The sequence below is a fragment of the Tetrahymena thermophila genome (assembly GCF_000189635.1).
Source record: "Tetrahymena thermophila SB210 genomic scaffold scf_8254367, whole genome shotgun sequence".
Taxonomy (NCBI): domain Eukaryota; phylum Ciliophora; class Oligohymenophorea; order Hymenostomatida; family Tetrahymenidae; genus Tetrahymena; species Tetrahymena thermophila.
Genome location: NW_002476151.1, coordinates 144,834 through 170,983, shown reverse-complemented (window position 1 = coordinate 170,983; position 26,150 = coordinate 144,834). Strand labels below are relative to the sequence as shown.

The 26,150-nt window shown below is 22.7% G+C and overlaps 10 protein-coding genes across 10 annotated transcripts; 2 read left to right on the top strand and 8 right to left on the bottom strand. All coding sequences in view use genetic code 6, as the record gives it.

Moving 5' to 3' along the window:
• Window positions 1-248: 248 nt before the first annotated feature.
• On the top strand, window positions 249-1,748 carry TTHERM_000756121 (histidine phosphatase family (branch 2) protein; the record flags this gene model as incomplete). Its single annotated transcript, XM_012800302.1, has 2 exons — window positions 249-556; window positions 641-1,748. The coding sequence occupies 2 exons, from the start codon at window positions 249-251 to the stop codon at window positions 1,746-1,748; spliced, it is 1,416 nt and encodes a 471-aa protein (XP_012655756.1).
• Window positions 1,749-5,530: 3,782 nt separating this feature from the next.
• Window positions 5,531-7,065, bottom strand: TTHERM_00756120 (zinc finger, C2H2 type family protein; the record flags this gene model as incomplete). The annotated part of the gene is made up of 6 exons (XM_001031740.2): window positions 5,531-5,703; window positions 5,756-5,957; window positions 6,013-6,090; window positions 6,353-6,550; window positions 6,613-6,752; window positions 6,840-7,065. The coding sequence occupies 6 exons, from the start codon at window positions 7,063-7,065 to the stop codon at window positions 5,531-5,533; spliced, it is 1,017 nt and encodes a 338-aa protein (XP_001031740.2).
• Window positions 7,066-7,847: 782 nt separating this feature from the next.
• On the bottom strand, window positions 7,848-9,190 carry TTHERM_00756110 (hypothetical protein; the record flags this gene model as incomplete). Its single annotated transcript, XM_001031739.2, has 2 exons — window positions 7,848-9,042; window positions 9,108-9,190. The coding sequence occupies 2 exons, from the start codon at window positions 9,188-9,190 to the stop codon at window positions 7,848-7,850; spliced, it is 1,278 nt and encodes a 425-aa protein (XP_001031739.2).
• Window positions 9,191-9,613: 423 nt separating this feature from the next.
• TTHERM_000756109 (hypothetical protein) lies at window positions 9,614-10,220 on the bottom strand (the record flags this gene model as incomplete). Its single annotated transcript, XM_012800301.1, has 3 exons — window positions 9,614-9,706; window positions 9,822-9,985; window positions 10,079-10,220. The coding sequence occupies 3 exons, from the start codon at window positions 10,218-10,220 to the stop codon at window positions 9,614-9,616; spliced, it is 399 nt and encodes a 132-aa protein (XP_012655755.1).
• Window positions 10,221-10,965: 745 nt separating this feature from the next.
• On the bottom strand, window positions 10,966-12,372 carry TTHERM_00756090 (eukaryotic-type carbonic anhydrase family protein; the record flags this gene model as incomplete). Its single annotated transcript, XM_001031738.2, has 1 exon — window positions 10,966-12,372. The coding sequence occupies exon 1, from the start codon at window positions 12,301-12,303 to the stop codon at window positions 10,966-10,968; it is 1,338 nt and encodes a 445-aa protein (XP_001031738.1). The 5' UTR covers window positions 12,304-12,372.
• Window positions 12,373-12,855: 483 nt separating this feature from the next.
• Window positions 12,856-14,007, bottom strand: TTHERM_00756080 (hypothetical protein; the record flags this gene model as incomplete). The annotated part of the gene is made up of 1 exon (XM_001031737.2): window positions 12,856-14,007. The coding sequence occupies one exon, from the start codon at window positions 14,005-14,007 to the stop codon at window positions 12,856-12,858; it is 1,152 nt and encodes a 383-aa protein (XP_001031737.2).
• Window positions 14,008-14,483: 476 nt separating this feature from the next.
• On the bottom strand, window positions 14,484-15,782 carry TTHERM_000756079 (hypothetical protein; the record flags this gene model as incomplete). Its single annotated transcript, XM_012800300.1, has 1 exon — window positions 14,484-15,782. One exon carries the CDS (start codon window positions 15,780-15,782, stop codon window positions 14,484-14,486), a length of 1,299 nt encoding a protein of 432 aa, XP_012655754.1.
• A 1,280-nt stretch (window positions 15,783-17,062) lies between these two features.
• On the bottom strand, window positions 17,063-18,319 carry TTHERM_00756070 (hypothetical protein; the record flags this gene model as incomplete). Its single annotated transcript, XM_001031736.1, has 1 exon — window positions 17,063-18,319. One exon carries the CDS (start codon window positions 18,317-18,319, stop codon window positions 17,063-17,065), a length of 1,257 nt encoding a protein of 418 aa, XP_001031736.1.
• Window positions 18,320-19,043: 724 nt separating this feature from the next.
• TTHERM_00756060 (hypothetical protein) lies at window positions 19,044-23,171 on the bottom strand (the record flags this gene model as incomplete). The annotated part of the gene is made up of 1 exon (XM_001031735.3): window positions 19,044-23,171. One exon carries the CDS (start codon window positions 23,169-23,171, stop codon window positions 19,044-19,046), a length of 4,128 nt encoding a protein of 1,375 aa, XP_001031735.1.
• Window positions 23,172-24,280: 1,109 nt separating this feature from the next.
• On the top strand, window positions 24,281-24,838 carry TTHERM_00756050 (hypothetical protein; the record flags this gene model as incomplete). Its single annotated transcript, XM_001031734.3, has 1 exon — window positions 24,281-24,838. One exon carries the CDS (start codon window positions 24,281-24,283, stop codon window positions 24,836-24,838), a length of 558 nt encoding a protein of 185 aa, XP_001031734.1.
• Window positions 24,839-26,150: the final 1,312 nt, after the last annotated feature.

Sequence of the window (26,150 nt, the reverse complement as noted above, 5' to 3'; positions counted from 1 at the left end):
TTTTTATTTATCTTTTAAATGTTAGATTATTCTTTGAGTTATTAAATATAGAGAAAAAATAAATTATTTTATTTAAAATCAAATTTTAAATATAAAGCATTTGTTTGTTATTCAGTCGATATTATTTTTTGTATTTTATATTTAAACAGCTTTAAAGATTATTAGGTTTTCTTTATTGTATTTAAATAATTTTTTGTTAAGTTATTTAAAATAAAGCTGTAATAATTGTTTATATAAAATAAGCATAAATGAAATATTAACTAATTTTACTTTTATTATAAAAATTTTTGATATTCAGCTCTGCATAATTTCAAATATCTAATAGCACTTTACTTAAAGTAGTTTCAGTCATAAGACACGGCACAAGATATGTTGAAACTCCTAAGCTTGCTGATCCAGAAGATATAAAATATTCTGGAGAACTCACTCCAGTAGGAATGAGGCAACAAAACGAATTAGGAAGAGTTTTTCATAAAATATTTGCAGAAAATGAAAAGCTAATAAGCTTAAATTATGAACCATCAGAGATATATGTTCAATCAACAGATAAAAATAGGTAGTGTTAAATATTAAACTATTTTACTAAACTTAGAATAAATCATCATACTCTTAAATTAATACTATATTTAAAAATAAATAGAACGATTTAATCAGCTTAGAGCTTTCTTCATGGATTATATTAGCAAACTGCTGCTATTAACAGTAAAGTTGATCAAAAGTATTTTGATCCTCCCTTTGATTCTCAAATAATTTAAAATATTACTAAACCAGATGGCAATTTATCTATCGGAAAAGATATCTTTCCAATACCAATAAGAACTTTACCTTAAGATTAAGATAAGTATTTACTGACTCATGGAAATGCTTGTAATGCATCAATTAAATGGAGAGAATAAAATATGTAAAGTAAGGAATGGCAAGAAGTGTCAAATTATTATAAACCACAAATTGATTTATTGCAATAAAAAATATAAGAATTCATAAAAAGTGATCTTCCCACTCCATTAGACATAAACTAAGTTTACGAATGGATGGATGCTATTTTATGCTAAAAGCAGAAAGGAGGTTCGAATTATCCATAAATAGATGATGAACTATTCTAGACTATGCAAGATATTTCATAATTACAATTCTTTATTATTTTTTTTTTAAGAGAGTATTAACTTAAAGCAATATCAACTCCATTTTATAATTTGCTTTTATCTCATTTAGATTATTATATAGAAAATAAAACTGATCACAAACTAGTATTATTTTTTGCTCATGACACAACAGTTAATATGATTTTAAACACTCTAAATTTAACTGGATATGATTGCATAAAGAAAAAGCTAGTAGATAAAAATTGGGATGAAACTAAAGTATGTTTCACTAATATTGTAAAAGTTGCTAGCAACATCTTATTCGAGCTAAGAAAAAGCAACTTAGATAATTAATTGTTTATATCAATTAGATATAATGGAGATTATTTAAAGTTTAATCAAGGAAATGATACTATGTTATTTTCAGATTTCAAAACAAAATTTACAGATTGGTAAATCAAAGATTGGGATGTAATTTGTGAAAATACAAACTATTATAATCATGAAGATAGCAGTTTATAAGATATTCCTACCTGGTTTATAGCAATTACCATAATTGTGTTTACTTTATTTTTAATATCTAGTTATCTAGCTTGTAAATTCTATAGAAAATTAAATAACAATTCTTCACAATAAAAACACATAGAATTTTCAGATAATCTTTGATATTAAATTTGAGTTTTTGATTTGGAAAAAAATAAATTTAATTATACTAGAAAAATAATTGTAAACACAATAAATAAGATATTAAGTATATTTTTACATTAAACTTCTTATTTGTTCTTTTATTTTTGCTATATTCTTACAAAAAAAAAAATATTAAACTAAATAAAAATTGTGAAAATTTATTTTATATTTTAATAAATAAAGTAATTATTAAAATTTTTTATATTTACAAATGATAGATAAACAAGAATTAAGATATTATTAATATTAATTATAACTTTTTAAAAGTAAATTTTTGGGATTATGGGATTTACAATTTTTTCATTTTAAGTTTTTTAATTATTTATTGAAAGTTAATGTAAAGACTAAACTACTAAATATATCTTTTTTCAAATTTAATCTCAGCTAAATAGAATATTTACTACAATAATGAAGTTTTGAATATGAAATTTTGATAAGTATAATTATTTTTATTTAAAATTTAAGTTCGGCCGCTTTAGCTCAGTGGTTAGAGCATTCGCCTAGTAAGCGAAAGGTCGGCGGTTCAATCCCGCCAAGTGGCTCTCTTTTTACTTTTTATAATCGCACAAAAATGTTTTAACAGTTAAAAAAAAATAAGAACTAAATAAAAAATTATCCAAAGTAAGGTTTTATTTTTAAATTTCAAGTTCGCCGCTTTAGCTCAGTGGTTAGAGCATTCGCCTAGTAAGCGAAAGGTCGGCGGTTCAATCCCGCCAAGTGGCTCTCTTTTTATTTTTTAATTAAATTATTATTTGCTTAAAAAAGGGGTCTTTTAAATATATTAAGCTGCTTACTTTATTAAATTCGCCGCTTTAGCTCAGTGGTTAGAGCATTCGCCTAGTAAGCGAAAGGTCGGCGGTTCAATCCCGCCAAGTGGCTCTCTTTTTTATGATTTCTTAATTGATATTGGCAAATTATTTTATTAATTTAAAAATAATTTATATATTTTTAGAAGTTAATTTATTAAAATTTATTTAAAGATTAAAATTCGCCACTTTAGCTTAGTGATTAGAGCATTTGCCTAGTAAGCGAAAGGTCGATGCTTTAATCCTGCCAAGTTGCTCACTCTTTTATACTCTTTATAATATTAAAACTATTTTAGAGAATTTAAAATTATTTATAAGTTTTAAAAATGTATTCTAAGTAAGGTACCTCGTTCAGAATTATAAGTTCGCCGCTTTAGCTCAGTGGTTAGAGCATTCGCCTAGTAAGCGAAAGGTCGGCGGTTCAATCCCGCCAAGTGGCTCTTTTTGTAATAGTTAATATTTAAATAAATTTATTTAAAACCTTAAACAAATTATGAATTCTTAAAAAAACTAAAATGAATTTATAAATTTAATTTCAAGTTCGCCGCTTTAGCTCAGTGGTTAGAGCATTCGCCTAGTAAGCGAAAGGTCGGCGGTTCAATCCCGCCAAGTGGCTCTTTTTTGATTCTTGCTAGCTTATTATATTTATGTAAATAAAAAACTTTTTTTACTACATTTAAATTTTCCTAAGTGGGATCTTTTTTATTGTATAATATTTTTTAAAATAAAAATATTTTAGTGAGCTAAAATAATTTATAATAGCTTAAAAGTTTACCCAAAGCAACTTATCTATTTTAGCATTCTGAGTTCGCCGCTTTAGCTCAGTGGTTAGAGCATTCGCCTAGTAAGCGAAAGGTCGGCGGTTCAATCCCGCCAAGTGGCTCTATTTTTTTACAAAATATTTTAGTTTTTAAAAATAATTTAACAATTAATTAAAAATAGCAAAAAAATTTTGTTTTGGTTTTTTAATTCTAAGTTCGCCGCTTTAGCTCAGTGGTTAGAGCATTCGCCTAGTAAGCGAAAGGTCGGCGGTTCAATCCCGCCAAGTGGCTCTTTTTTAATTCTTGCTAGCTTATTATGCTTATTTAAATAAAAAATTTTTTTTTCTACATTTAAATATATTTTCCTAAGTGGGCTCTTTATTTTGAATAATATTTTTTAAAATAAAAATATTTTAATGAGCTAAAATAATTTTTAATACCTTAAAAGTTTACCCAAAGCAATTAATCTATTTTAGCATTCTAAGTTCGCCGCTTTAGCTCAGTGGTTAGAGCATTCGCCTAGTAAGCGAAAGGTCGGCGGTTCAATCCCGCCAAGTGGCTCTTTTTATAATAATAATCAGATAAAAAAATTTAGTATTAATTTTTTAATTAAATGATCAAAAACAATTTTTTTTACTTTTAATCTAAATAATTAATAAAATGTAATTAAATTAATTTCATAACTTATCTCAATAAAAATATCTATCTTTATTTTTTTAGTTTTTTTAGCAGCTGAGTTATTAAAAATGATTTTTAAAATTAAAACTCCTTCTCTCAGTTATATTTGCTTAGAGTATCATTTAAGTTCGCCGCTTTAGCTCAGTGGTTAGAGCATTCGCCTAGTAAGCGAAAGGTCGGCGGTTCAATCCCGCCAAGTGGCTCTTTTTTTAACTTTGTTTTTTTTAAAGTTTAAATTTTTAAACGTTTTTATTTTTTTCATAGATCTCAATTAAATTTAGGTTCTTATTAAATATTCAATTAATTTTAAAAAAGGTTTAGTAAGTTGTATCCTGTATCACAAGTTCGCCGCTTTAGCTCAGTGGTTAGAGCATTCGCCTAGTAAGCGAAAGGTCGGCGGTTCAATCCCGCCAAGTGGCTCTTTTTTTACCTTTGTTTTTTTAAAGTTTAAATTAATTTTTTAATCATTTTTATTTTTTAATAGATCTCAATAAATAAATTTAGGTTCTTATTAAATATTCAATTAATTTTTAAAAAAGGTTTAGTAAGTCGTACCCTGTATCACAAGTTCGCCGCTTTAGCTCAGTGGTTAGAGCATTCGCCTAGTAAGCGAAAGGTCGGCGGTTCAATCCCGCCAAGTGGCTCTTTTTTTACCTTTGTTTTTTTAAAGTTTAAATTAATTTTTTAATCATTTTTATTTTTTAAATAGATTTCAATTAAATTTAGATTCTTATTAAATATTCAATTAAAAATTGTTTAGTAAGTATTGCCATATATCTCAAGTTCGCCGCTTTAGCTCAGTGGTTAGAGCATTCGCCTAGTAAGCGAAAGGTCGGCGGTTCAATCCCGCCAAGTGGCTCTTTTTTTACCTTTATTTTTTTGAAAGTTTATATTTTTAAACATTTTTATTTTTTAATTAAATTTAGGTTCTTATTAAATATTGAATTATTTTAAAAAAGGTTTAGTAAGTCGTAGCCTGTATTACAAGTTCGCCGCTTTAGCTCAGTGGTTAGAGCATTCGCCTAGTAAGCGAAAGGTCGGCGGTTCAATCCCGCCAAGTGGCTCTTTTTATGTTATTAATAAATATCTATGCACATAAATTAAAGAGATTTTCAGCAAAAGTTATTTAATTATTGTAATATTTAAAATATTAATGTACCAAATATACAAATATATGAATTTTAAATACTGACATCTTTACACAATGAGATGTAATTTATCTATAAAGAATTTAAGTTATAAGAGTATAATATTTTTATTCCATCTTGACTTAAATTATATTTTAATTTCTGTTATTAGTCTTATTATTAAAGCATTTAAGCAAGATGCAATTTATTATTAATTTCTATTATAAAAGAATATTAAGGTTATTTATTTATTTGTTTGTATATATTTTTGAGATGATAAATATTGTTTTTTTATAGGTATGTAGGTAGGTAGGTAATAGGTGGTAGGTTGGTTGGTTGCATTTTGTAATTTTTATTAATTATATTTCATAGGAAAATCATTTTTTTGTTCATGATATACTCTATGAATTTTTAACAGGTGTTGAAGAAAGTGAGTTTTAATCTTCTTCATATTCTTCTGCTCTGTGTTTTTTGTTTTGTTTTTTAGAATTTTTATTTGCATTAGATTTGCTCTTTTTTTATTTGGTTTCTTTGTCTTTCTTTTTATTGGCTTTTTTATTTTCTTTGGAAAAACAAGTTAATAGTAAATAAAACAATTAAAATTAATTTATTACCTTATTTAATACTTTCTTCTTACTCTTCTTCTTCCTCATCACTATATTCCATTTCTTCTTAATCATCTTTAATGGTATTATCTTAATTGGTCACTGGTTCTAGATCTTTCTCTCTTTCGATTGTATTGCTTTCTAAATTTTCACCTTATTACTCTAATTTAAGCTATCTCTCTTTTTCTTTATTGTATTAAGCTTTGAATTACTAAAAAATTAAAATATATTACTTAGTGTTATTATACACGTTAGAAAAAATTTACATCTAGATATCCAGGAGGGAAATTTAAGCATAAATCAGGAGCTAAATCGCCATTTTCTTGTGCTAAACAAATCGATCTCTATTAAAATTTTTGAAAAAATGATTTTAAAATATAGAATTTTTATTGTTAAACGTTAAATTTAACTATCAAATTATTAAATTATTGAATTTTCTTTTCAATTTAATAATTTAAATTATGCAAGCAAGATATCTATCTGATTTTAATTTGATTAACAATTTCATATTTTTCATTCGTAGCTTTGCTTTGATTAATCAAAAATTAAAGAAAAAAATATAAAAACTAACAAAAAAACAAATGATTAGTTAATTAATATTATTACTGCAAGTCTTTCTCTTTCAGTTTTATTTCCACCATTATGTTTTAGCTTGATGTGCAAATTTAGAGATACTTCTGATCCATATAATTTTTAGCATTCAACATATGGACAGATATGACTCTTTTCGATTTCATTTGCTGTTCTTCTATTTTTCTTTTTATTTTTCATTGAAACTAGTTTCTAATATTCTCTATGAAGTTGCTAATATTTAATTTCAGTTAAAAATATAAATAACTTCAAGAGTTATTATGAATTAAAAATACCTCTAATTCTTAAATTTTATTATCTAATAGCTTATTTTCTGAGGAAAATTCTTTAATCTTAGCTATCATCATTTCATTCATTAAATAGGTTCTCCAAAACTCTTGATAATAATTTGTACCTTTTTAGTACTTCGGATAAACTATCATTTATAAAAAAGTTATTCTATATTGCGGATTATGCAAAAATCATTAAATAAAATAAATTTATAACAAAGTATTTTATTTACGACTTGATGAGGGTTGTTAGGAGTTAGCAATATTAATATGTTCTTGAATCCAAGAATCATTTTTATTTATTTTTAATTTTTTTAGCAAGTTAACTGTATTTTTTATTTCTTATTCTACTTGTATTAGATCACGAGCTGCTTGAGACTACTAAGCAGTAAGCAAAGGTCCTCCACTATGAGAGTGGCTTAAATTTCCAGAAATACTACTGCTATTACAAGATGACATATCTATGGAGTTGGTAATAGTATATTTTAAAATTTTTTTATATTTTTTTTACAGTAGAAATAATAAATCTGTTTTTCTCTTTTGTTTTTGAAGTTGATGTATTTTATAGTTTGTTTTTGTTGTAATTTTTTCTTTTTCTTTTTTTATTTCAAAAATTAACAACTAACTTTTTCTTCAGATACAAGTGATGATATACTTCTATTTATTTTGGGATGTTTTTCCCATATATTTTATGATACATTCATTAACTATTCATTTATACAATAAATCATAAGAAAAACTAAAAAAATAAATAAATGAAAAAAGAGAAAAGAAAGTCGTTGAAATGATAATTAGCAGAGTCTGAATGAATATTTTTCGCAAATATATTATTTCAACCACATTTTACATTTGATTTAAAAAAGTCAAATATCAAAAAATATTTATTCATTTTTACATCTAAAAACTGTCTTTCTTTCTGTTAATAAAGATCAATTGAAAAGTAAATTTTTTTAAATTTTAAGTAAGTAAGTAAATTATTTTATTAATAAAAAAGATAAATTAAAATTCTTTAAATATTTTAGAAATTTAATTATTTTGGTTGATGAATGCTAATTTATAAAAATAATACGATATGTGCATTTTATTTACTAATTAATTGACTATAAACATTAAATTTTGCTCAATAATTTATCTATTTATTTATTTTTTTGTAATTATTTTAATTGAAATAAATACATATTTCAAATAAAACTTTTAATTTCTGATAAGGTTTTAATTAATTTTATGAAAAATTGAATATTTCAATTTAGATTATCATTTGATAGAAGAATATTTATATTTGAATCAACTTTAACGATTTCGTTTAATTCGGGAGATTAAGTTATTCTTTTGTGCTATTATATCTTTTTTTGTATTTTCTCTTTTGAAATATTATTTTCTAAACTAAGTTAACTGTTAAAGTTAATGATTGATGAATCTAGATGGTTTTCTAAATCGTTTTACACTCCTTTTATTTTTTAATTTGGTATTTATGGTAAAATTATAGATTTTTATTATATGTAATCTTTGTATTATAAATAACTTGAGTTATTATTCTATTCCTCTTCTTTATTTGATTATATCGAAACAGGCGGTTTATCTTGATTGAATGATCCTTAGCTGTCTTCATTTAAAGTTCCTGTATTTGAATTTAGTCCTATCCTACTTGGTTCTAATTTTTTACTTTTTATGCTTACTTTTTCATCTTTTTCTGTTGGTATTCTACAAGCTTATTTTTAATCATTTGAAGTTATGCTACTTTTCTATCTTAAGCTGCTATTATTTCTCATTTAATTATTTTTAATATAGCTGAAATTTGCCGTCATTTTATCAAGAAAATCGTTTTATTGTTATGAACTGCTATCAAGCAAAGAATATTCTAAATTTTTTTGAATATTTTCAAATTAGGAATTGTTGTTTTATAATTTAGATTCAATCGTTGACTTATATTTATTATTTGATTTTTAAGGATTAAGAGTGAATAAATTATTTTGTTAGAGATATGCTTAGTATTCATTCTGTGAATTGATATTTTAGTTTTATTATAACTTTTAATCATTTATGTCGTTTTCAGCAACTATTGTTTGTATGGATATACTTTTTGTTTTTTTTCTTTCGCTTTCCTCATATAAATATGGTACTTCTTTTACTGTTGAAAATTTTCGAGTAGAGTTGGGATTAGAGTTTGAGGGAGTTAAAATTTAAGGTTTATGAGGAACATCATCACTTTAAATATAATTTTATGGTGAGTAGCGAGTCGATGTTTAATTGAATAGTTTCGATCTTTCCATACTCTCCTAAACTTTAGAACGATATTTATCTAATATATTTTTTAATTGCTATCCTGTTATACGTGTACTAGTTTTAACTTTTTCTTCTTCATTTTATTACTAAAAGCAATAATTATGTAGAGAGTTATTTCTTTTTTTATTTGATGGAGTATTATTCCTATGCTACCTTTTTTAAAATAAATAAATAATATTATTCATTAAAAATAATAAAATTATTAATCTAAATTTTACTTTTTGCTTTAATGTAAGTTGATATCATTAGTAGTTATTTTAGCCAATTTATCATAATGTGTATGAGTTTAGTAAGTATTCATAGAAGACTGAGACCTTTCTCTTCCATTTTAATTTTATATGGATATATTATTATAGTTATCTAATTAAGACTTTGTAGATTTTGGAATATCATACTGATGGATAAAGAAATTTTTATGTTCATCAAAACTCTCTCTTAATTTTGGAGTTTATTACCTAAGTGATGTATTATGATTTGAGTAAGTAGAATGACAAGATTCTATACCATAAAGAGATCTCTAGAACTTATTTTTTGTAGATTAAACCTCACTGTGAATAGTTTTTGGATGAAATTATTTTGTTAATGAAGCAGCAAGAGGAGAGGGGGATTTTTTTTTTTTAGGTTTATTCTTTTATTTAGGAATTCACTCATTTAACGACCTATTTAGATTTACTTCTGAATGATCTTAAATTTACTGCTAATTATTTAATAAAAAGTTTATTTATCATTTACATTAATAGAATTTCAATACATTGTGATTTAAGGAAGGAAGCAGCATGCTATTTTTAGCAACTCTCTCATTAGGTAAAGTGGTTTTCTATGTTAAAAAGAATAATCCTTAAATTTTTACATATTGTTTTATATTTATTCAATTAAGTAATTTTTTTCATCTTGTTATAAACTTAATAATAAGACTAAAATAATTCTTTTACTCTGTTTGTATTAGTAGAATGAGCATATTTTCTCATCTCAATTGCTCTAATTTTGTCGCTATCTTCATCCTTACCAGTTCTTGTAATATCTGCTATTTCTGTTTTAAGCTTTAAAGGAGATAATTCTTTCTTTTTTATATTTTCTTTGTTAGATTCATTATTTTCTACATTATTTTGTATATAAAAAGTATGAATTATTAGGTATAATCAACAAAAGATAAAAAATAATTAATTATTTAGTAATATGATTGATTTACTTTTATACAACCCCATTTTTTTCAAGTGCCTTCTTATTTACTTCTTTTCAAAGAATTATTATAGGTATTTATCATTCACTCCATCATAGTCAGGTAGCTTTACTTAAGGATTAAAAATGAAATCAGGATGCTTTTAGTTCATGTTAACTTTTGATTTTTGTTTTGGCGAATGTTTATTTACACTATGCATTACAATGTTACTAAAGAAATAACAGCCTTTAATACCCTAGCCTTAAAATCTAAAATATTTAACGAGTTTAGAAAATTTCTATTTTTACTTAAAAAACCAAAAATTTTATTATATTAAATATCGATGGTTTAGAAATTAATTTGCCTTTTTACAAAAAATGTTGTAAATAAGTAATTTTTTTCAAACTTTTAACGATAATAATAAATATATTTTTAGTGTAAGCTTGATAAAATCATTAACACAATTAAAATAAATCCTTTTTACAAATTAAAAACATAAAATTGGTAGATTAAAGTGCCCTTAAATTTCCTCAATAAAAATAAAAAAAATGATTCCTCCGAGGTTTGAACTCGGGACCTTCAGTGTGTTAGACTGACGTGATAACCACTACACTAAGGAATCGGATCTGAAATACTTGAGACCATAGTTGAAAATGAAATAAGAATTATTAATTAAAAATAATTTAAAATTTGAAAGACATATTTTTAAAATGTTTTATTTTTTAATTTAATAGATATTTGTATAAAAACAAACATTATTATGATTAAATATTAAATTATTTATATTAATAAATGCCTAAATTATTAAATTTAATAGATCAACAAACACTTCCTTCATCTTAAAAATTAAAAATGTAAAAAATAGTTGCAATTTAAAGATTTTCTTGTTGAAAGATCGTATTTTACTGAATTTTAATTCATTAAATAAATCTATAACCACATGTTTTTTGGGTATTTTCTTCCTCTTCATTATTTTTTTCTTCTATTTCTACCTCTTGGCAGGTATCTTAACTTGTTAATTATTAATTTTATTATTTATTATATTCTTCAGGATAAAATCTTTGAATAAACATTTCTGAAAAAACTGAATATTCTATGTCTTCAAAACAAGGACAATTACTATTGACTTATCTTTGCTACAATACATTTTTTATATGTTATGCTGTTATGATAAATTTTATAAACACGGTATCTTCCAAGTTATCTGAAGAGTTAATAATATATTCAAAGTTAGGCGGATAAGTAATAGGTTATATATAAGCTTCTAAGTCACAAGATATTTGAAAATCTTCTATTGTATTTATTTAATAACCATTTATAATTAATTTTTTATACCTATCTTCTTAGAGTAGTAGCTACATATTGACCAAGGTCAGTAATTTTCTTGATATATCTGGTATCATTTATTAGAAAGCTTCTTTCTTAGTTAAAAATAAGTGTACATAGTCTTCTTCTATTCCAAACAGTGCAAACATGCTTTTACTAAACTTAATAAAAAGAGGATGAGTGACACTATTTTAAAAATCGATTCCGTAATCAAAACAAATATAAAAATCATCTTCTTTCATATTTGCTTTAATGTAATTATCTATTTAATCATTTCTATACTTAGCTCTCTCAGCTTTTAGATCACTCAATTATTCAAAATTATTATTATATTTTTCTTTAATTTTGCTTATAATTTGTGTTTACTTACTAGCAAATAACTTAAATTATTTCATTTTCTATGCTATATCATATTATATTTAGGATTATTTATTTTCAAGAAGATATATCGCCATATCAAATTCATTACAAACATCTATAAAAGAAGGCTTAGCACTAAACCAATCTTCCCTCTTTGTTAATGATTATATAGTAAGCGGTTTTAGTGAATTAAATATTTGTGACTCTCTTGATTAATCAATAAAATCTATGATTACATTTCCAGTAAAAAGAAACAAATACGGAGTATAAATAGGCTTTTAAACTTGCGTTAGACAATATCTCATCACTTATTGCTGGCTATCATGGTTACCAAGTTAGTTAATTTTATTTTTTTTTTATTTTTATATTTTCTTTGTTACACTATTGCTACTTAAACTTTTTTAACTGGTATCTTCACCAATTTAATTTGTACTATCTTAACATGTAAACTTAGCTTTATTATCATTTTATTATTTCTTACTTGTAAAATCAAATAAATGATTAGAAAGGAACTTTTAATTGTAGCTTTATTGAATATTAGTGTTATCTTCAGATTGCATTTAATTCATTAATTTATAAGATTTGTAGAGATAAATAAATACTATATCAAATTAAACAAACTTTAAAAGTTATAATATACTTCTATTAATATTATTAATTATTGTATTCTCAAACAAAAAGTTGAATTTTTGTTTAATTTCATTTTAGAAAATTAAACATTATTTCTCAAAAATTATTTTTTAATCATTCTTTATAAATTTTCATAATAAAATATCAAATAATAAGCCATGAGGAATTAATTAAATATTTTAACAAAAAATTAATTCTAAAGTAAATAACGATTTTCAAAAATATAGCTAAGTTTTAAATAGATTTTTATGTTCACACATTAGTATTTTGATTTTAATAAAAATAGTATTGAATAAATTATAGATAAATATAAATAAAAAATAAGTAGTTTAACATAATAATAATTAATTAATAATAATTGTTTTAGTTTAATCATTCTTGTAATTTAATGTTTTATTTAAAAATTTTGAAATTTATTTTACCAGATTTAGTTTTATAAATTAATTGTTTAAAGGAAATTTATATGGTTTTAAAACGTATAAATTATTTTATCATTGATTAATTAATCTATAAGAACACCTGCTCTTATCATCTAGTGAGTCATCTGGTTCTTTATCAAAAGGATTTATTATATCTGAATAATATTTATCAAGAAATATTGAAGACTGCATGAAATATTCGAAATCTATCATATCTAAGTTTTTGTTATTATCTTGCTTTCTAGTATTTAAAATAGTTTTTAGATGATAATGCTCGATATTAAAAGTTGTGATGAGGATATTGTCTAAACTCTTGTGTAAATTTAGAGTGGATTTTAAATTTTCAGGATAAGGTACTTCAATCAGTTAAATTGAAACATTACAATATAGATTAATCTACTCAGCAGTTTAAATCCAAAGATTTTTTAAAATATATTTTTAGTTTGATTCATTTGAAACATAACCTTTTAGAATGCTTTAGAAAAATTATCTCCTTGATAAATAAGGGATGTTAAAAAAAAGGCAAAATGCACGGAAATAGCAGCTTTCGAACTGGGTTTCAGAAATTCCGACAAATTATAAATAAGATTTACTGAAAAAAACTTTTTTTAAATCTGAGTATCCACTTTCGATGTTAGGATCAATACTTCCTACTACATAGAAGTCATCCTATTTCAAATTATTTTTAATATAATCTTGAATGAATTGGTCTTTAAAGATTTATCGTTATTCTAACTCTTTTTAGATGGTTTTTAAGTTAGATTATTTCATAGTTTATTTAATGGTAGAAATTTCATTTAAGGTAATTTGTTTGTATTTTTAGAGCTCTTGACTTTATTCATAAAGATACTAACACTACGAGTTTTGTAAGATGTTAATTAGATTGTCAAAATTTGTTATATTTTCATAAGAGGTTGTTTCTATCATATAGAATTCCTTCTACTTCACAATTTTGTTGACCAAGAATTTCCAAAAATTTTCATCTGCAAGCTAAGTCTCAATTATAATATGCCCTGTCAGCATAAAAACATTAGAGCTTTTAAATGGAAATTCAATTTTTAGCCACTTGCAACGCTTTAAAGGCTTGCGTCTTATTCTTTTTTTCTTTTATTTTTATATTGGTTTATTTATTTCTACATGTTGAATTTAAGTTTCGCTAGAGTTATTATATTTTAAGATTTAATCACAGATGAATTAAAGAGGGGCTTTAAACTAATCAGTCATAGAAGATTGAGAGTGTACCAATAGATTAAAGCGATTTATTCTAATTATGAGGATTAATATGATTGATGTTTTATATTTTTTGTTCGTTCCTGATTATGTAGGATAAATAAGCAGAAAATAGATAGTAATTCAATTATTAATATGCTAAATATTGTTCTGACTTAATTTGAAATGAATAAATTTGATAATCAACCAAAGATTTAATATTCATGATTGAGTAATTGAAAATAGTAATATCTTTAATATAAATAAATATATGTGTTGAATTTTGTCTATTCCATTTTGAATAAATGAAAAAACAAGGAAAATAAAATCTAATAAAATCTATCAATTAATTATACTAATTAAGGTTAAATTAAACAATTTATAGAATCCAGTATATTAATTAAATTAATCATTGAAAATATTTGAGATTTCTCAAAAATAAATATAATAAATTATATAAAAAATAATTATAACAATCTTTTTATCATTTTTCAAAATTAGTCAAATATTAAATTTTTGTAAGAACATCTTTTTTGTTCTTACTATTAAATTAAATTTTATATTTATTCTTGCAATATTTCTTCTTTTTCTTATGATTACTCTTATTTTTCTATCTCCAAAAGTTTCTTTGGATAGAATTTTTCCATGAATATTGAAGACATAAGAGAGTACTCGAAATCTTAATATCTAATCTGCTTTTTATTTGAACGATTTTCTATAATATATCTGAGATGGCACTGATCGATATCAACAGTTTATACATTTATGTTATCCATGAGAGCATGAAGCTAATCTAACTTAGGATGTCTTAATTACTAAGGATAAGGTACTTATACTAGATATTTTTTATTATTACAAAATAGGGAGAGTCCGTCAAAAGTCTTTACCTCGAAATCTTTTATGACTACTGGCTATTTTTAATCTTGCTGCAGATAACATTAAAGGTATTACATAGAGAGTTATTCTCTACCTTTTTAAGATAGTACTAGAAAGGGGAAACTATTTCTCAAATACATGCTCTAAACCTATTCTTCGCTTAATCCAAGCAAACTAGAATAAGATTTACTAAAGCAAATACTCTCTACATTAGAAGATTTTGATTAAAAATTAGTTCCTACATTACATATAACATAGAAATCTTCATCAGTAAAATTTTCTTTTACATAAGTCTGTATAAATTAGAGCTTAAATTTTTTTCTATCCTAAACTAATTATTAAAATTGAGGAGTTTTCATTTCTTTTTTGAGCTAATCTAAAAGGTTGACCTATTAAATTACAACGTCTTAGTATTTTTTAAGCAGAATAGAATATTATAATTTTATTTACGATTAAGAGTTCTCAAAAATATGTATAAGAAACCCAAATTTAGCAAGTGATTCTATACTATCTGAATATATAGTAAAATTATTGCAATTTTACTCAACTTGTTTTATTTAATTTTTTACATACACTTTATCTTAGGTGCTAATATCAACTACAACATGGCCCACTAATGGATATATAAACTCAAAATTTAGGGGATACTCTATTTTTATCCAGCTCACCTTTTTATATCTTTTTTTGGAAACATTTTCTTTATCTTTCACAATTTTTTTTTAGCATTTAGCTATTTGGTAATTATCAGATTTAGTGTCTTCGATTTGATTACATTCAACATTAGAATCTTTATTTTTACTTCTTAAGTTGTATTTCATTTCATCATGAGCTATCATATACTATTATTGTTATGTTTTTTAACTAGATTAAGCTTCGACTTCCATAAAATATTTATTATCTTCTGTTTCAAACATAATATGAGTTAAAAACTCAGAATTTCTATTTTTTACACTTTTTATTACTAAATGTTTACCAAAAGAAAAATTAATTAATTGAATTGATCTAGTAAATTAAACACAAAATCTATGTAAATTTTTAACATGGAGAGTAGCAATAATAAGGATATTGAAAATGGCAAAAGTAGATTTTATGTAATGTATATAAATTAACATTTACCTTTTATTACTTCAAAACATTTGTAGAAGGTAAGGGATCATTATATTAAATTGATTCAGTAATTAACTATAGGTGAATTTTTTCTAAAAGAATTTTAGATTGATAGAGGTGATCGATCTTGAATGTATTTATTCTAATAATTTTTTTTATTAATATCAATTTTTTGTTTTTTCAAGTATAAAAAGTTTATTTTTCTGAAATAAAAAAAATTACTTAAATATTTATATTTCATCAAATTAGTATAAATCAGCAGCAATTCTACAATTTAAGTTTGAGTATGATTAAAAAATTTTTTAAAGCAGGAGATTTTCATCTTATTCAATTCATATACTAGATTTGTTTTAAATTAATTTTGTATTTTTATATAATAATTTGAATCCTAAAAAATAATTGAAATTTCTTATTTTAAGAAATGTGTATTTGTTTTTTCAGACAAAAATTAATTTAAATGATAATTAAATTCTTACAATTAAGCTTGAGCTTTCTAAAATTATTGTTTTAAGCTTTTTATTTATCATAGCATAAAAGTTATCAATCAGATTTATTATGATTTTTTACAAAAAAAATATAATTTTCTTAATGAAAATCCTGATTAATTAATAACACCGAAATAAATTAGCAAAATTCTTTTAAATTTTGAAAAAAAACAGATTCATAAATGAGGAGGGGCAATGTATTAATTAAACAAGATTTATCAAATTTTCGAGTTAAGTTTTTAAATTTCATTTTAATTTTGGTATTACTTAAATTTCATCATATTTTTAATATAATGAAAAGTAAACATCGAATTTCTAAATTTCTAAAAATATTTATTTACTTATTTTTATAAATTATTATACGATAAAAAATAATAAACTTCAATTCTTATTTAATATAAAAATAATTTTTATACTCAAAAATTAATTATCATTTTTTTATTTAAATTGAAAATCCTAATTTCACATAAATTGTGAAATAAATTAAATCTAAAAAATATTTCCATAAATAAGATTTTTTGAGAATAGAAACTGCTTTATATTTTTTACATGAATCTATAATGATATAACATTATGAAATACAGGAAAAAAATAAATGACTTTCATACTAACTAATTGAGAAATCTATAAGAACATATTTTGTTTTGTAATTGTTAATATTTTAGAATTTCTAATTCCTTTTATTCTTATTCTTATTGGATTTTTTATATTTGAGTAAACTAAGATGGATAAAATTTTTCCATAAAAATTTATGATAGCAAAGAATATTCAAAGTCTTCAAATTGTTTATCTCCTCTTATTGCTCTATTTTGTATTATTTATTTTAGATGGTGCTCAGATACGTTTAATTTACCAATATTAATATTATCCATTAACATATGCAATTAGTCTAGTTTAGGATGCTTTAAATGATCAGGATATTCAACTTTAATAAATTACTTAGAACTTTCACAGTAAAAGGTTAACTCATCAGAAGTATTTATTTCAAAATCTTTAATAATAACTGGATTATTATAATCATCTTTAAGGTAGGATTGTAAATATTAAACATAAATATATTCCCTGGCCTTTTGAGATAAAAATAGAAATGGAGATCTGAATCTCAGAAATAAATTAGAAAATTATTCTTCATCGACTCCTATTAGAGAACAATAAGATTTACTCATATGTAAGCTATCTAAATGAGAAGTCTTTTCAATAAAATTAGTTCCTATATTACAAACAACAAAAAAATCTTCATCCTTTAAGTTTTTTTTTATATAATCATTTATAAATTTGAGTTTAAATTATTTTCTTTCAGAAATGAGTTATTGAAATTTAGGGTTTAAAATCTCTTTGCCTAATTCATCAAATACAGCTAATTACTATACAACAATATTTTAGTATTTTTTTAGTAGCTCAGACAATTAATATCTCTTTTAGCATTATGAATTCACTAAAATGTTTATAACATTATCAAATTATGTATTTGCTTCAATATAGCGAGGACAAATACTAAAGTAATTATTACTTTTCTCAATTTCTTTAATTTAAAATTTAATTTCAACCATTTCCATGCATTTTGTTTCTACTATAACATTCCCAATTAAAGGAAATGCTAATTAATTAGTAATAGGATACTCTAATCTCACCCATAAAGCTTTTTTTGGTTTAACTTTAGCAGATTTACTATTTTTTTTCACTATTTTTTTTTTAAGTTACAAATTTGAGTCTTCATTTGACTCATTTCTGTGAGCCTCTTCAATAAGCTCATATTTTTTTGAACTATTGCTTCTTAGGTTATATTATTTTGTTTTTTTTATTACTTCATTGACTAGGGACTCTGTAAAATATGAATTTTAAGAAATTTCTACTTCCATATTTACTTTTGTATTTAATTTAATTAGAATTTCTTGAATTTGGTTTACTATACAATTAATTATATTATTTAATCAAATATATATTTTTAGTATATATTTATCAACGAGTAATTCAGAATGATATATTAAATCTTGGATTTTAAATTTTTTTGTAAGCGAAAAAATACAAAAATTTTATAAAACCAATAAGTAATTTTAGACATATTTTGAAATAGAAAATTCATGGCTAATTTTTTTATTTTTAGGTGATAAAAATAGATAATAAAATTGTATCAAATAATGCAACAAACTAAAAGTTATGATTTATAACATTATTAGAAACATATTGAATTTAAGGATTCTCAATAACCTAGCTAATATAATTTAAACCAAAAAAAATATTTTGAAAGTTAAAAAAAATAACAAATATAAATATATAATCTTAATAATAAGATACTTTAAAATAAAAAGTTATTTTTGAGACTCACTCCAAAAAATACTTCTTACATAGAAAAAAATATAAATTTTACTTTATATATAAATTAACTTAAAAAATTGTTTCTGTTTGAATTAAATAAATGATATTTGATATTTTATTATAAAAATAATTTGTGACTTAAAAGTAATTTTATAAATTTTATCAAAAACAAAAAATAAAATGTTTGTTTTTAAATAAATAAATAGATAGATAATTATTTTAATAAATATTTAAAGCATTTATTTTTACAGAAGGAATGAAATTAATTCAGATTATTGGAATTTTACAAAATTTCTTCATAACTTTTTTTTCCATACTTTCTATAATTTCCATAGGAACTCTTTATCTACATTAAATAAAGTTTTCTACATCACCTTAAGATTGGTAGACAATCATTTTCAGAGAGTTTTTCAAAAACTCTTAAGTCAAGTATTACTTAGGTATATGATATATAATTTTCTAAAGAGACTTTTTCAAAATTAAAAGAATTTTAAAAGGGTGAGGAGGACCCATTTTAAATTAGTTTATTATTTTTTTGAGCAGCTCCTTATTAATAGTTTTTTTTGTTCCATTCTCTGAGTCTTTGTTTACTTCATTTAAAGTTTTAGATTATGGGGAAGAAGATTGAGAATTATCACTTCTATGACTATTTTTATTTTAAAATTATTCTTGTTAAGACTGTCTTAGATCTTATTCAATTTTATTACACTACTATGGATAAAACTTTTATAATAATTAATTTTATGCTAAAGTATTGAATTCTTGGTCTATATCTCTAAATGAATTGTTTAAAATAAAATCCTTAGAGAAGTTTTTCCATAATTTTGTTTTGCCTATATAAAATACTTCTAAATAGTCATTTATTTAAATTTCATTATCTAATGAGAGATTAGTGTTTAATTCATATATTTTTTTAATTACTTATTCCTATCTTTTATGAGGATTAGAATTTAAATGATTATGATGATGATTATTTTCTTGGCTATTGCCATTTGGTTTATCGTTGCTACCTTCAAAATGATGATGATGGTGATGGAAGTGGTGGTGTGGATGATGATGATGTGGAAGCGGGAAAAAATGCCCGTTATTTAACTTTTTAAGAGCATCTTTATCAACCAAAAGCTAATTTATAACATATGATGCCTTATCAAAGTTATTTTCCTAAGACAAAAACTACCCTATTTTACTATTTAATTACCCTTAATTAACTGCTTCTTGTAAATTGTTTTTAATTATCTTCAAAAGCTCAGATTAATCAGTAATTTTTTATTATTAAAAGTACTCCCTTATTTATTAAATAAACTGAAGAGGATGAGGAAGTGGTGGATGTGGAGGATGATTTATATCTTAGTGCTTGAAGGGAAAAAGAACATTTTAAATAGGCGATTACTCATTTAAACTGTGCAAATTATTAGAAGAGGATAGATTATTGTATAAGTTTTTATATTTTTATGTTGAATTATTTTCCTGAATTTGTTAAATTTTATACTCTTCTTAAATTGTGTCAGATTTATTTGACTAAAAATCTTAATTATTACTGTTGTTGTTATTTAGCAAAAACTAATTTTGCTAACCATATTAATTGGCATGGTCATTTTCTTTACAAGTTTACTAATTAAAATGATTTTGATGTGAACTAAAGTTAAAAATGTTTCCAAAACTTTTATTATTTGCATCTTAATTTTAGCCATGTGAAGGTGTACTATGAGCTTAATTTTGAGGCTAATTGTTTTTTGATTGTTAAGAGAATTATTCAATAAATTTAAAAGGTTATCCTGAATCAAATTTCGGAGATTAAGAGGGTAAATTTTTTATATTGGCATTTGATAAGCTTGAGTTGCTAGAGTTTGAAGTACTTCTTATTTTTTCTGCCTGTTTTCTTCTCTCTTTTTCTTCCTTTTTTCTTCTTTCTTTTTCTTCATAATTAACATAATCAGGAATTTTCATTAAGTGCTTAAGATATTATTTTTTCTTAATTCTAGGTTATTTTTTTATTTCTTCAATGAATTAATTAAATTCTTCATTTGACATATATTTTCCATCCTCAAGAATTGACCTAATCTATTCATATTCCCTTATTATATCTTCCTTAAATGTTGAATTTATATGAGGGAATGGAAACAACCCATCTTCTTCTTCATCGTTACCAATATATTGAAGCAATTATTCATAAAAATCTTTTATTTTATTTTCTTTTTAGGAATTCTCACTACCATTAGAAGCAGAAGAACTCTACTTATGCATACTCATATTACTGAATGGGTTATTTCCATTCTAAGGTGAAGCTGAATTATTATTTTTATGAGATGTATGACTCTAGGATTAGCTTTTACAAAATGAGTATGACTCCTCTTCATCATGCATCTTTTACTAGAAATAATTATCTCTCTATCTTTAATATTATTCCGAATTTTAGTGATTAAAGTTAATTTTCTCAAATTATTCATTGCTACTGTGATTATAATTATTTTCTTTAAATAATTCAAAATTATTTGACATCCCTTATTCGATTTAAAAGCTTTAATTTTCTTCTTAAAAAGATTTAAATTAGGATTTATCATAAAATAAAGACTAAGAATTTTCGTCTTCGAAAATATTATTGCTCCCCAAAACTGACATTTTTAGAGAATTTTAGTAATCGTTGTATTGGTTAAACATACTTGTTACTACTCCTTGTGAGATAATATCTAGTTGCTAACTTTAGCTCAAAGATTTAAGAAAAGGTAAACCATGAGACTAGCTTGTAACTGATAAGTTATCATCTTAAAAATCTGAACTCCCAAAATTAAATTTATCTTTGAAAATATTCATATATCCATTTGAAGCTAAGCCGTTTTGTTAATTAAAAGAACTTTCTTCATCTATTTTTTCTTTGCTATTCTCATCGAAAAGCTATTAGCTTTATCCTAAGATAGAGTTTTAGTCATCCAAACTAGAATTCTATTAATTAAAGGGTTCTTAGTGCATTTAAATACTCCTAAAAGGCTAACTGTTATCTTCTTAGGCGAAACTATCTTGCTAATGTAAACCACTGCTTTCTTGTGATTAAAGAATAGGACTACTTTAAGTAATTTTCTAAAGATTTTGTTAAAAGTTTATTTTACTCTGCTATTTTTTTGTAAGTACTTAAGTAATATTTTAAAATAGTTCTATTTATTTATGTGGTGGAAATTTAAATCTTTGAGGATGGAGATTAATATTTTTGATAAATTTTTGATATTATTAGAATGAAGGGAGAGGATTGGGTAAATAATTTTAAAAATTATTTTAAGCCATTTCACTTTACTGCGTTTGGAGAAATTATTCAATGACATCTTACTTTTTTATTGCTTCTTTTACAAGATTACGCAATATATTTTTAAATTAGTGTGAGTGATGATGCTATATATCAGGATGAATGCTCTTAATTATTTCTGATTATCTCAAACTCATATATGGGTTTTCTTCCATTTTAGTTTAACAGTATATTATACTAGCGTGATTTACTTAATCAATTAAGTTATTGAAAACCTTATTTTCTTGTACAGATTTAATAAATTCATCATCACTGACATCTAAATTTTTTATTAGTCCTTTGGAAAATCCTTTTTTTAAAGTTATCAAACCATCAAACTACTTACTAATTATATTGTAAATGAAAATTTCGTTTTATCCATCTAAAGATTCAAGAATGTCCTCTGCACATTTTAGAGATTACTTAACTCTTTGCTCTATGTCCACTGAGTTATTTTATTATTGCAAATATTTTTTATAATAGTCATTTCTAGCTATTATGTAACGAACTTAATTTTAATATTCCTACAGATTTTAGGCAAACTAAAATGAAGTGTTGTTATTCATTGAACGCAAAGCTTCAATAATATACTAAAAATCAGTTAAACCTAAATACTAGCTGTTTAAATCGAATTCAATTCTATCCTTATATCTTATATTTCTAACAATCGACCTAAATTTATCAAAAATACTTCCATTTGAATCTATTTTCCTTATTTTTAATTTATTAATAAAATAATCTAAATCCAATGGTATCTCGCCAAATAAAAGAAATTTGTGAGATGGAAGCAGTTCTTTTACAACTGGCACAGTTTGCCGTAATTCCCTCATAAAAAATAGCTTTAATTGCTCTGGAATTTGTATCGAACCTAATTGCTACATGAAATCATTTGTAGTTAGCATTTGTGGTTATTTTTTTTTTGCTAATACCAATTGATTTGAGTCTTTTGTTTATATCTGTTTTTTGGAATTGCGGATTCCATTAGCTTAAACTCCATTTGAGCTTTACTTATCTTTTTTAATCCTTTTTTTCTTTTCTTCTGGCTTTTTCTCATAATCTGAATCCTATAAATTTTCTATTTCTATTTATGACTACTATTGGCTTGAAACTTCTTGATCCATTTAATTATTGTATTTTTAATATAACAATATTGATCAAAATTGAATTTATTCCTAAATTAGGTGCTAAACACTTTGATTCCACTTATTATTTTGTTAAATAGAATTTATTATTTATATTTCTCCTTGATAATTCTTTTAATCTATAAGACAATTTTTTTTTATTAAAATTTTATCAATCTTTTGTTTAATTCATAGAAAGAAACAAACCATGAAGTTTCTTATATGCTTTTTTTTGATAAAATAAATCAATTATTTTTATGGATTAATTTTGATATAATCTTACAATCTATTTGAATTTAATTTTATTTTTTGTCTATTCTATCACAAAATAATAATTAAATATTTAATATTTTCTTAAATAATTAAAGAGCTTTCTTTAAATAATATAAACAAGTTCAATTTATTTATTAAAATGATTTTATTTGGTTTTTACTTAACTTTTATAAATACTTTTTCATACATTCATTTATAGACATAATTAATATTTATCAATTTTTAGAAAAGTAAAATCTGTTTGCATTTGTGTTTTTTTATTCAATGTATTGTCTTTAAATACTTTTTTATATATTCATTCAAAAGAATAATTAATATTTAATAATTTTTAGAAAAGTAAAATCTGTTTGTAATTGTGTTTTCTTATTCAAATTACGCTTACAGTCAATTTTATTTAATTCAGGTGAATATTAAATAAATAATTAGTCTTAAATGTTATAATTATTATTACATAACATGCTTATTTTAAAACTAAATTATTAATTATTAAATATTTATTAAATATAAAATATTTGATTCAATCAAAAATTGTTTTATTTAATTATATTTAAAATCATTTGTAATTAATAGTTTATTTTCTAAAAAATTATTAATAAAATATAATAAAATGTAAAATTTTGAGAAAAATATAAAAATAATTATAAAATTTTATTATAAATTTAATAAATAAATTCCTCCAATTTAATAATAAAATAATTTATATTTAATATTAACATTACTTTTAGATTAACTTTTCCAGAAAATTTTAATTGAAATTTTTTGAAATAAAGAAAAGATATTAATTTATGAGCTATTGAAGTTTTCTAATTAAATAAATAGTGGAACAAAATTAAAGCATGAGTGAAGAAAGTAAACCTTAAGAAGATAATAAGAATAAGAGTGCATTTTTGGCTTTTATAGGTATTAGCTAAAATACTTTTATAAACTAATAGTTTAACAGATCCTTATGGAAATGTTTTAACTATTATCATGCAGAATTTGCTAAATAGTATAAAGTTAATCCAAATAATGTTTAGATTTTAGATTTTTTTGAATCAGGTGAAACTCATAGGTATGAAAATATGAAAGAAGTTGAAAATTATTGCATAATTAAAATGAAAGAATTTACTGATAATAATTTCGCTGAAGAATAAAAAACATTTACTGATTGCAGAAAAGAATGCGAAAGAGGAAGCTCTTCATAAGGAAAGGTTATGGCATTCATATCAAATGAAAAGTGCTATAAAAAATGTAGAATAAACTTTGATAAATTAACAAAAGAAAAAGTAGCAGTAGTTTTTTCTAAGTATATCCCTGAGCTGTCTGAGTTAGTATAAATTAATAAAAAAATCAATAAAAAATAAGAAGAAGATTAAAAGATTGAGGAAATAAAATAAGAGTATGGAAAATAATGAAAGTAAGACTATAATTAAAATAAAAAGATAATTATTTCAAATAAATAAAATTGAATAAAAATGTTATTATTTTACTCATTTCCGTATTTCTAGCAATTTAAGTGATAAGGTTAAAATATTTACTTTCATTCAATTTTGCATTAAAGCAAATAAAAAAAATATTTTATTAATTTTATGAATTATTAAAATATGTTTAATTTAATTAATTTAAGTTTTTTAACAACTAACTTTAAAGATGTCAGCTTTTTTATGATTTTAATAAGAAGTGTTATTTATAGGATTTCTGATTAAACCTTAAAAAATATAACAATAATAGTTATATTTTTTAATAATATATTGATTTTAATTGCATAAACCTAAACATTAATTAATTATATTAAAATATTTAATGAATGATAAAATTATTTAAATTTAAAAAATATATTTATATCGATTAACAATTTTAGTAAATTTGTTGAATGAAATGACTTTGAATTATTTTAATCAAAACTGTTTGTTTTTTGATTTTACAGATTAGTACAAATTTATTTATATCCTGTTACTAAATTTATTACTTTTTTTTTATTATTAGGAATTTTTTTTGCGTTAGAAAATTTAGAGATTTTTAGTCAAAAAATTTTTTACTCAATATTTAAAATTAATATCAAATGTAACATCAGTAATGTGTTTTTTACCTTGTTTATTTAAATTATAAATTAGAATAAATTAATTTATCTTACAGATTATAAAAACTTTATTAATAAATTTCTAAATATCATTTTATGCTAAATTAGTAATTATTTATTTAATCTATTTTTTTACAAATCATTATGAATATTTTTAATGCTAAAATATTCATAGTATGATGACTAAAATAAAATATAATGAACAAATTTTATTGAGTAACAAATTTATATTTTATCAGAAAAAATGTTTCATTACTTTTTGCTCATTATTATAATGAAGTAATTACTCATATCATTGATTAAAAGCTTAGTTTAGCAGTATAATTATATATTTATTTAAATAAATTAAAAATTTTCTTTTTAGATGCATACATTTACATTACATAAAATAAAACTGAAGCAAATTAATTAGCTTTTCTGAAAGAAAAAAATATTAAATTTATTTATTTATTTACTGTTTTTAAGATGAATGTAATAAAGATAAATTTTTGTATTTATAATAATTTTGATTGATTTCACAATTTCTATCCACTAAATCGCTCTATTAATTTCATTTAATTATCAATAAAATAAAAAATTATATTTTGCTTATTTTTAACATCTTTTATTCTTAAATTTATTATTTTAGGAAAATGTTAAAAATATAT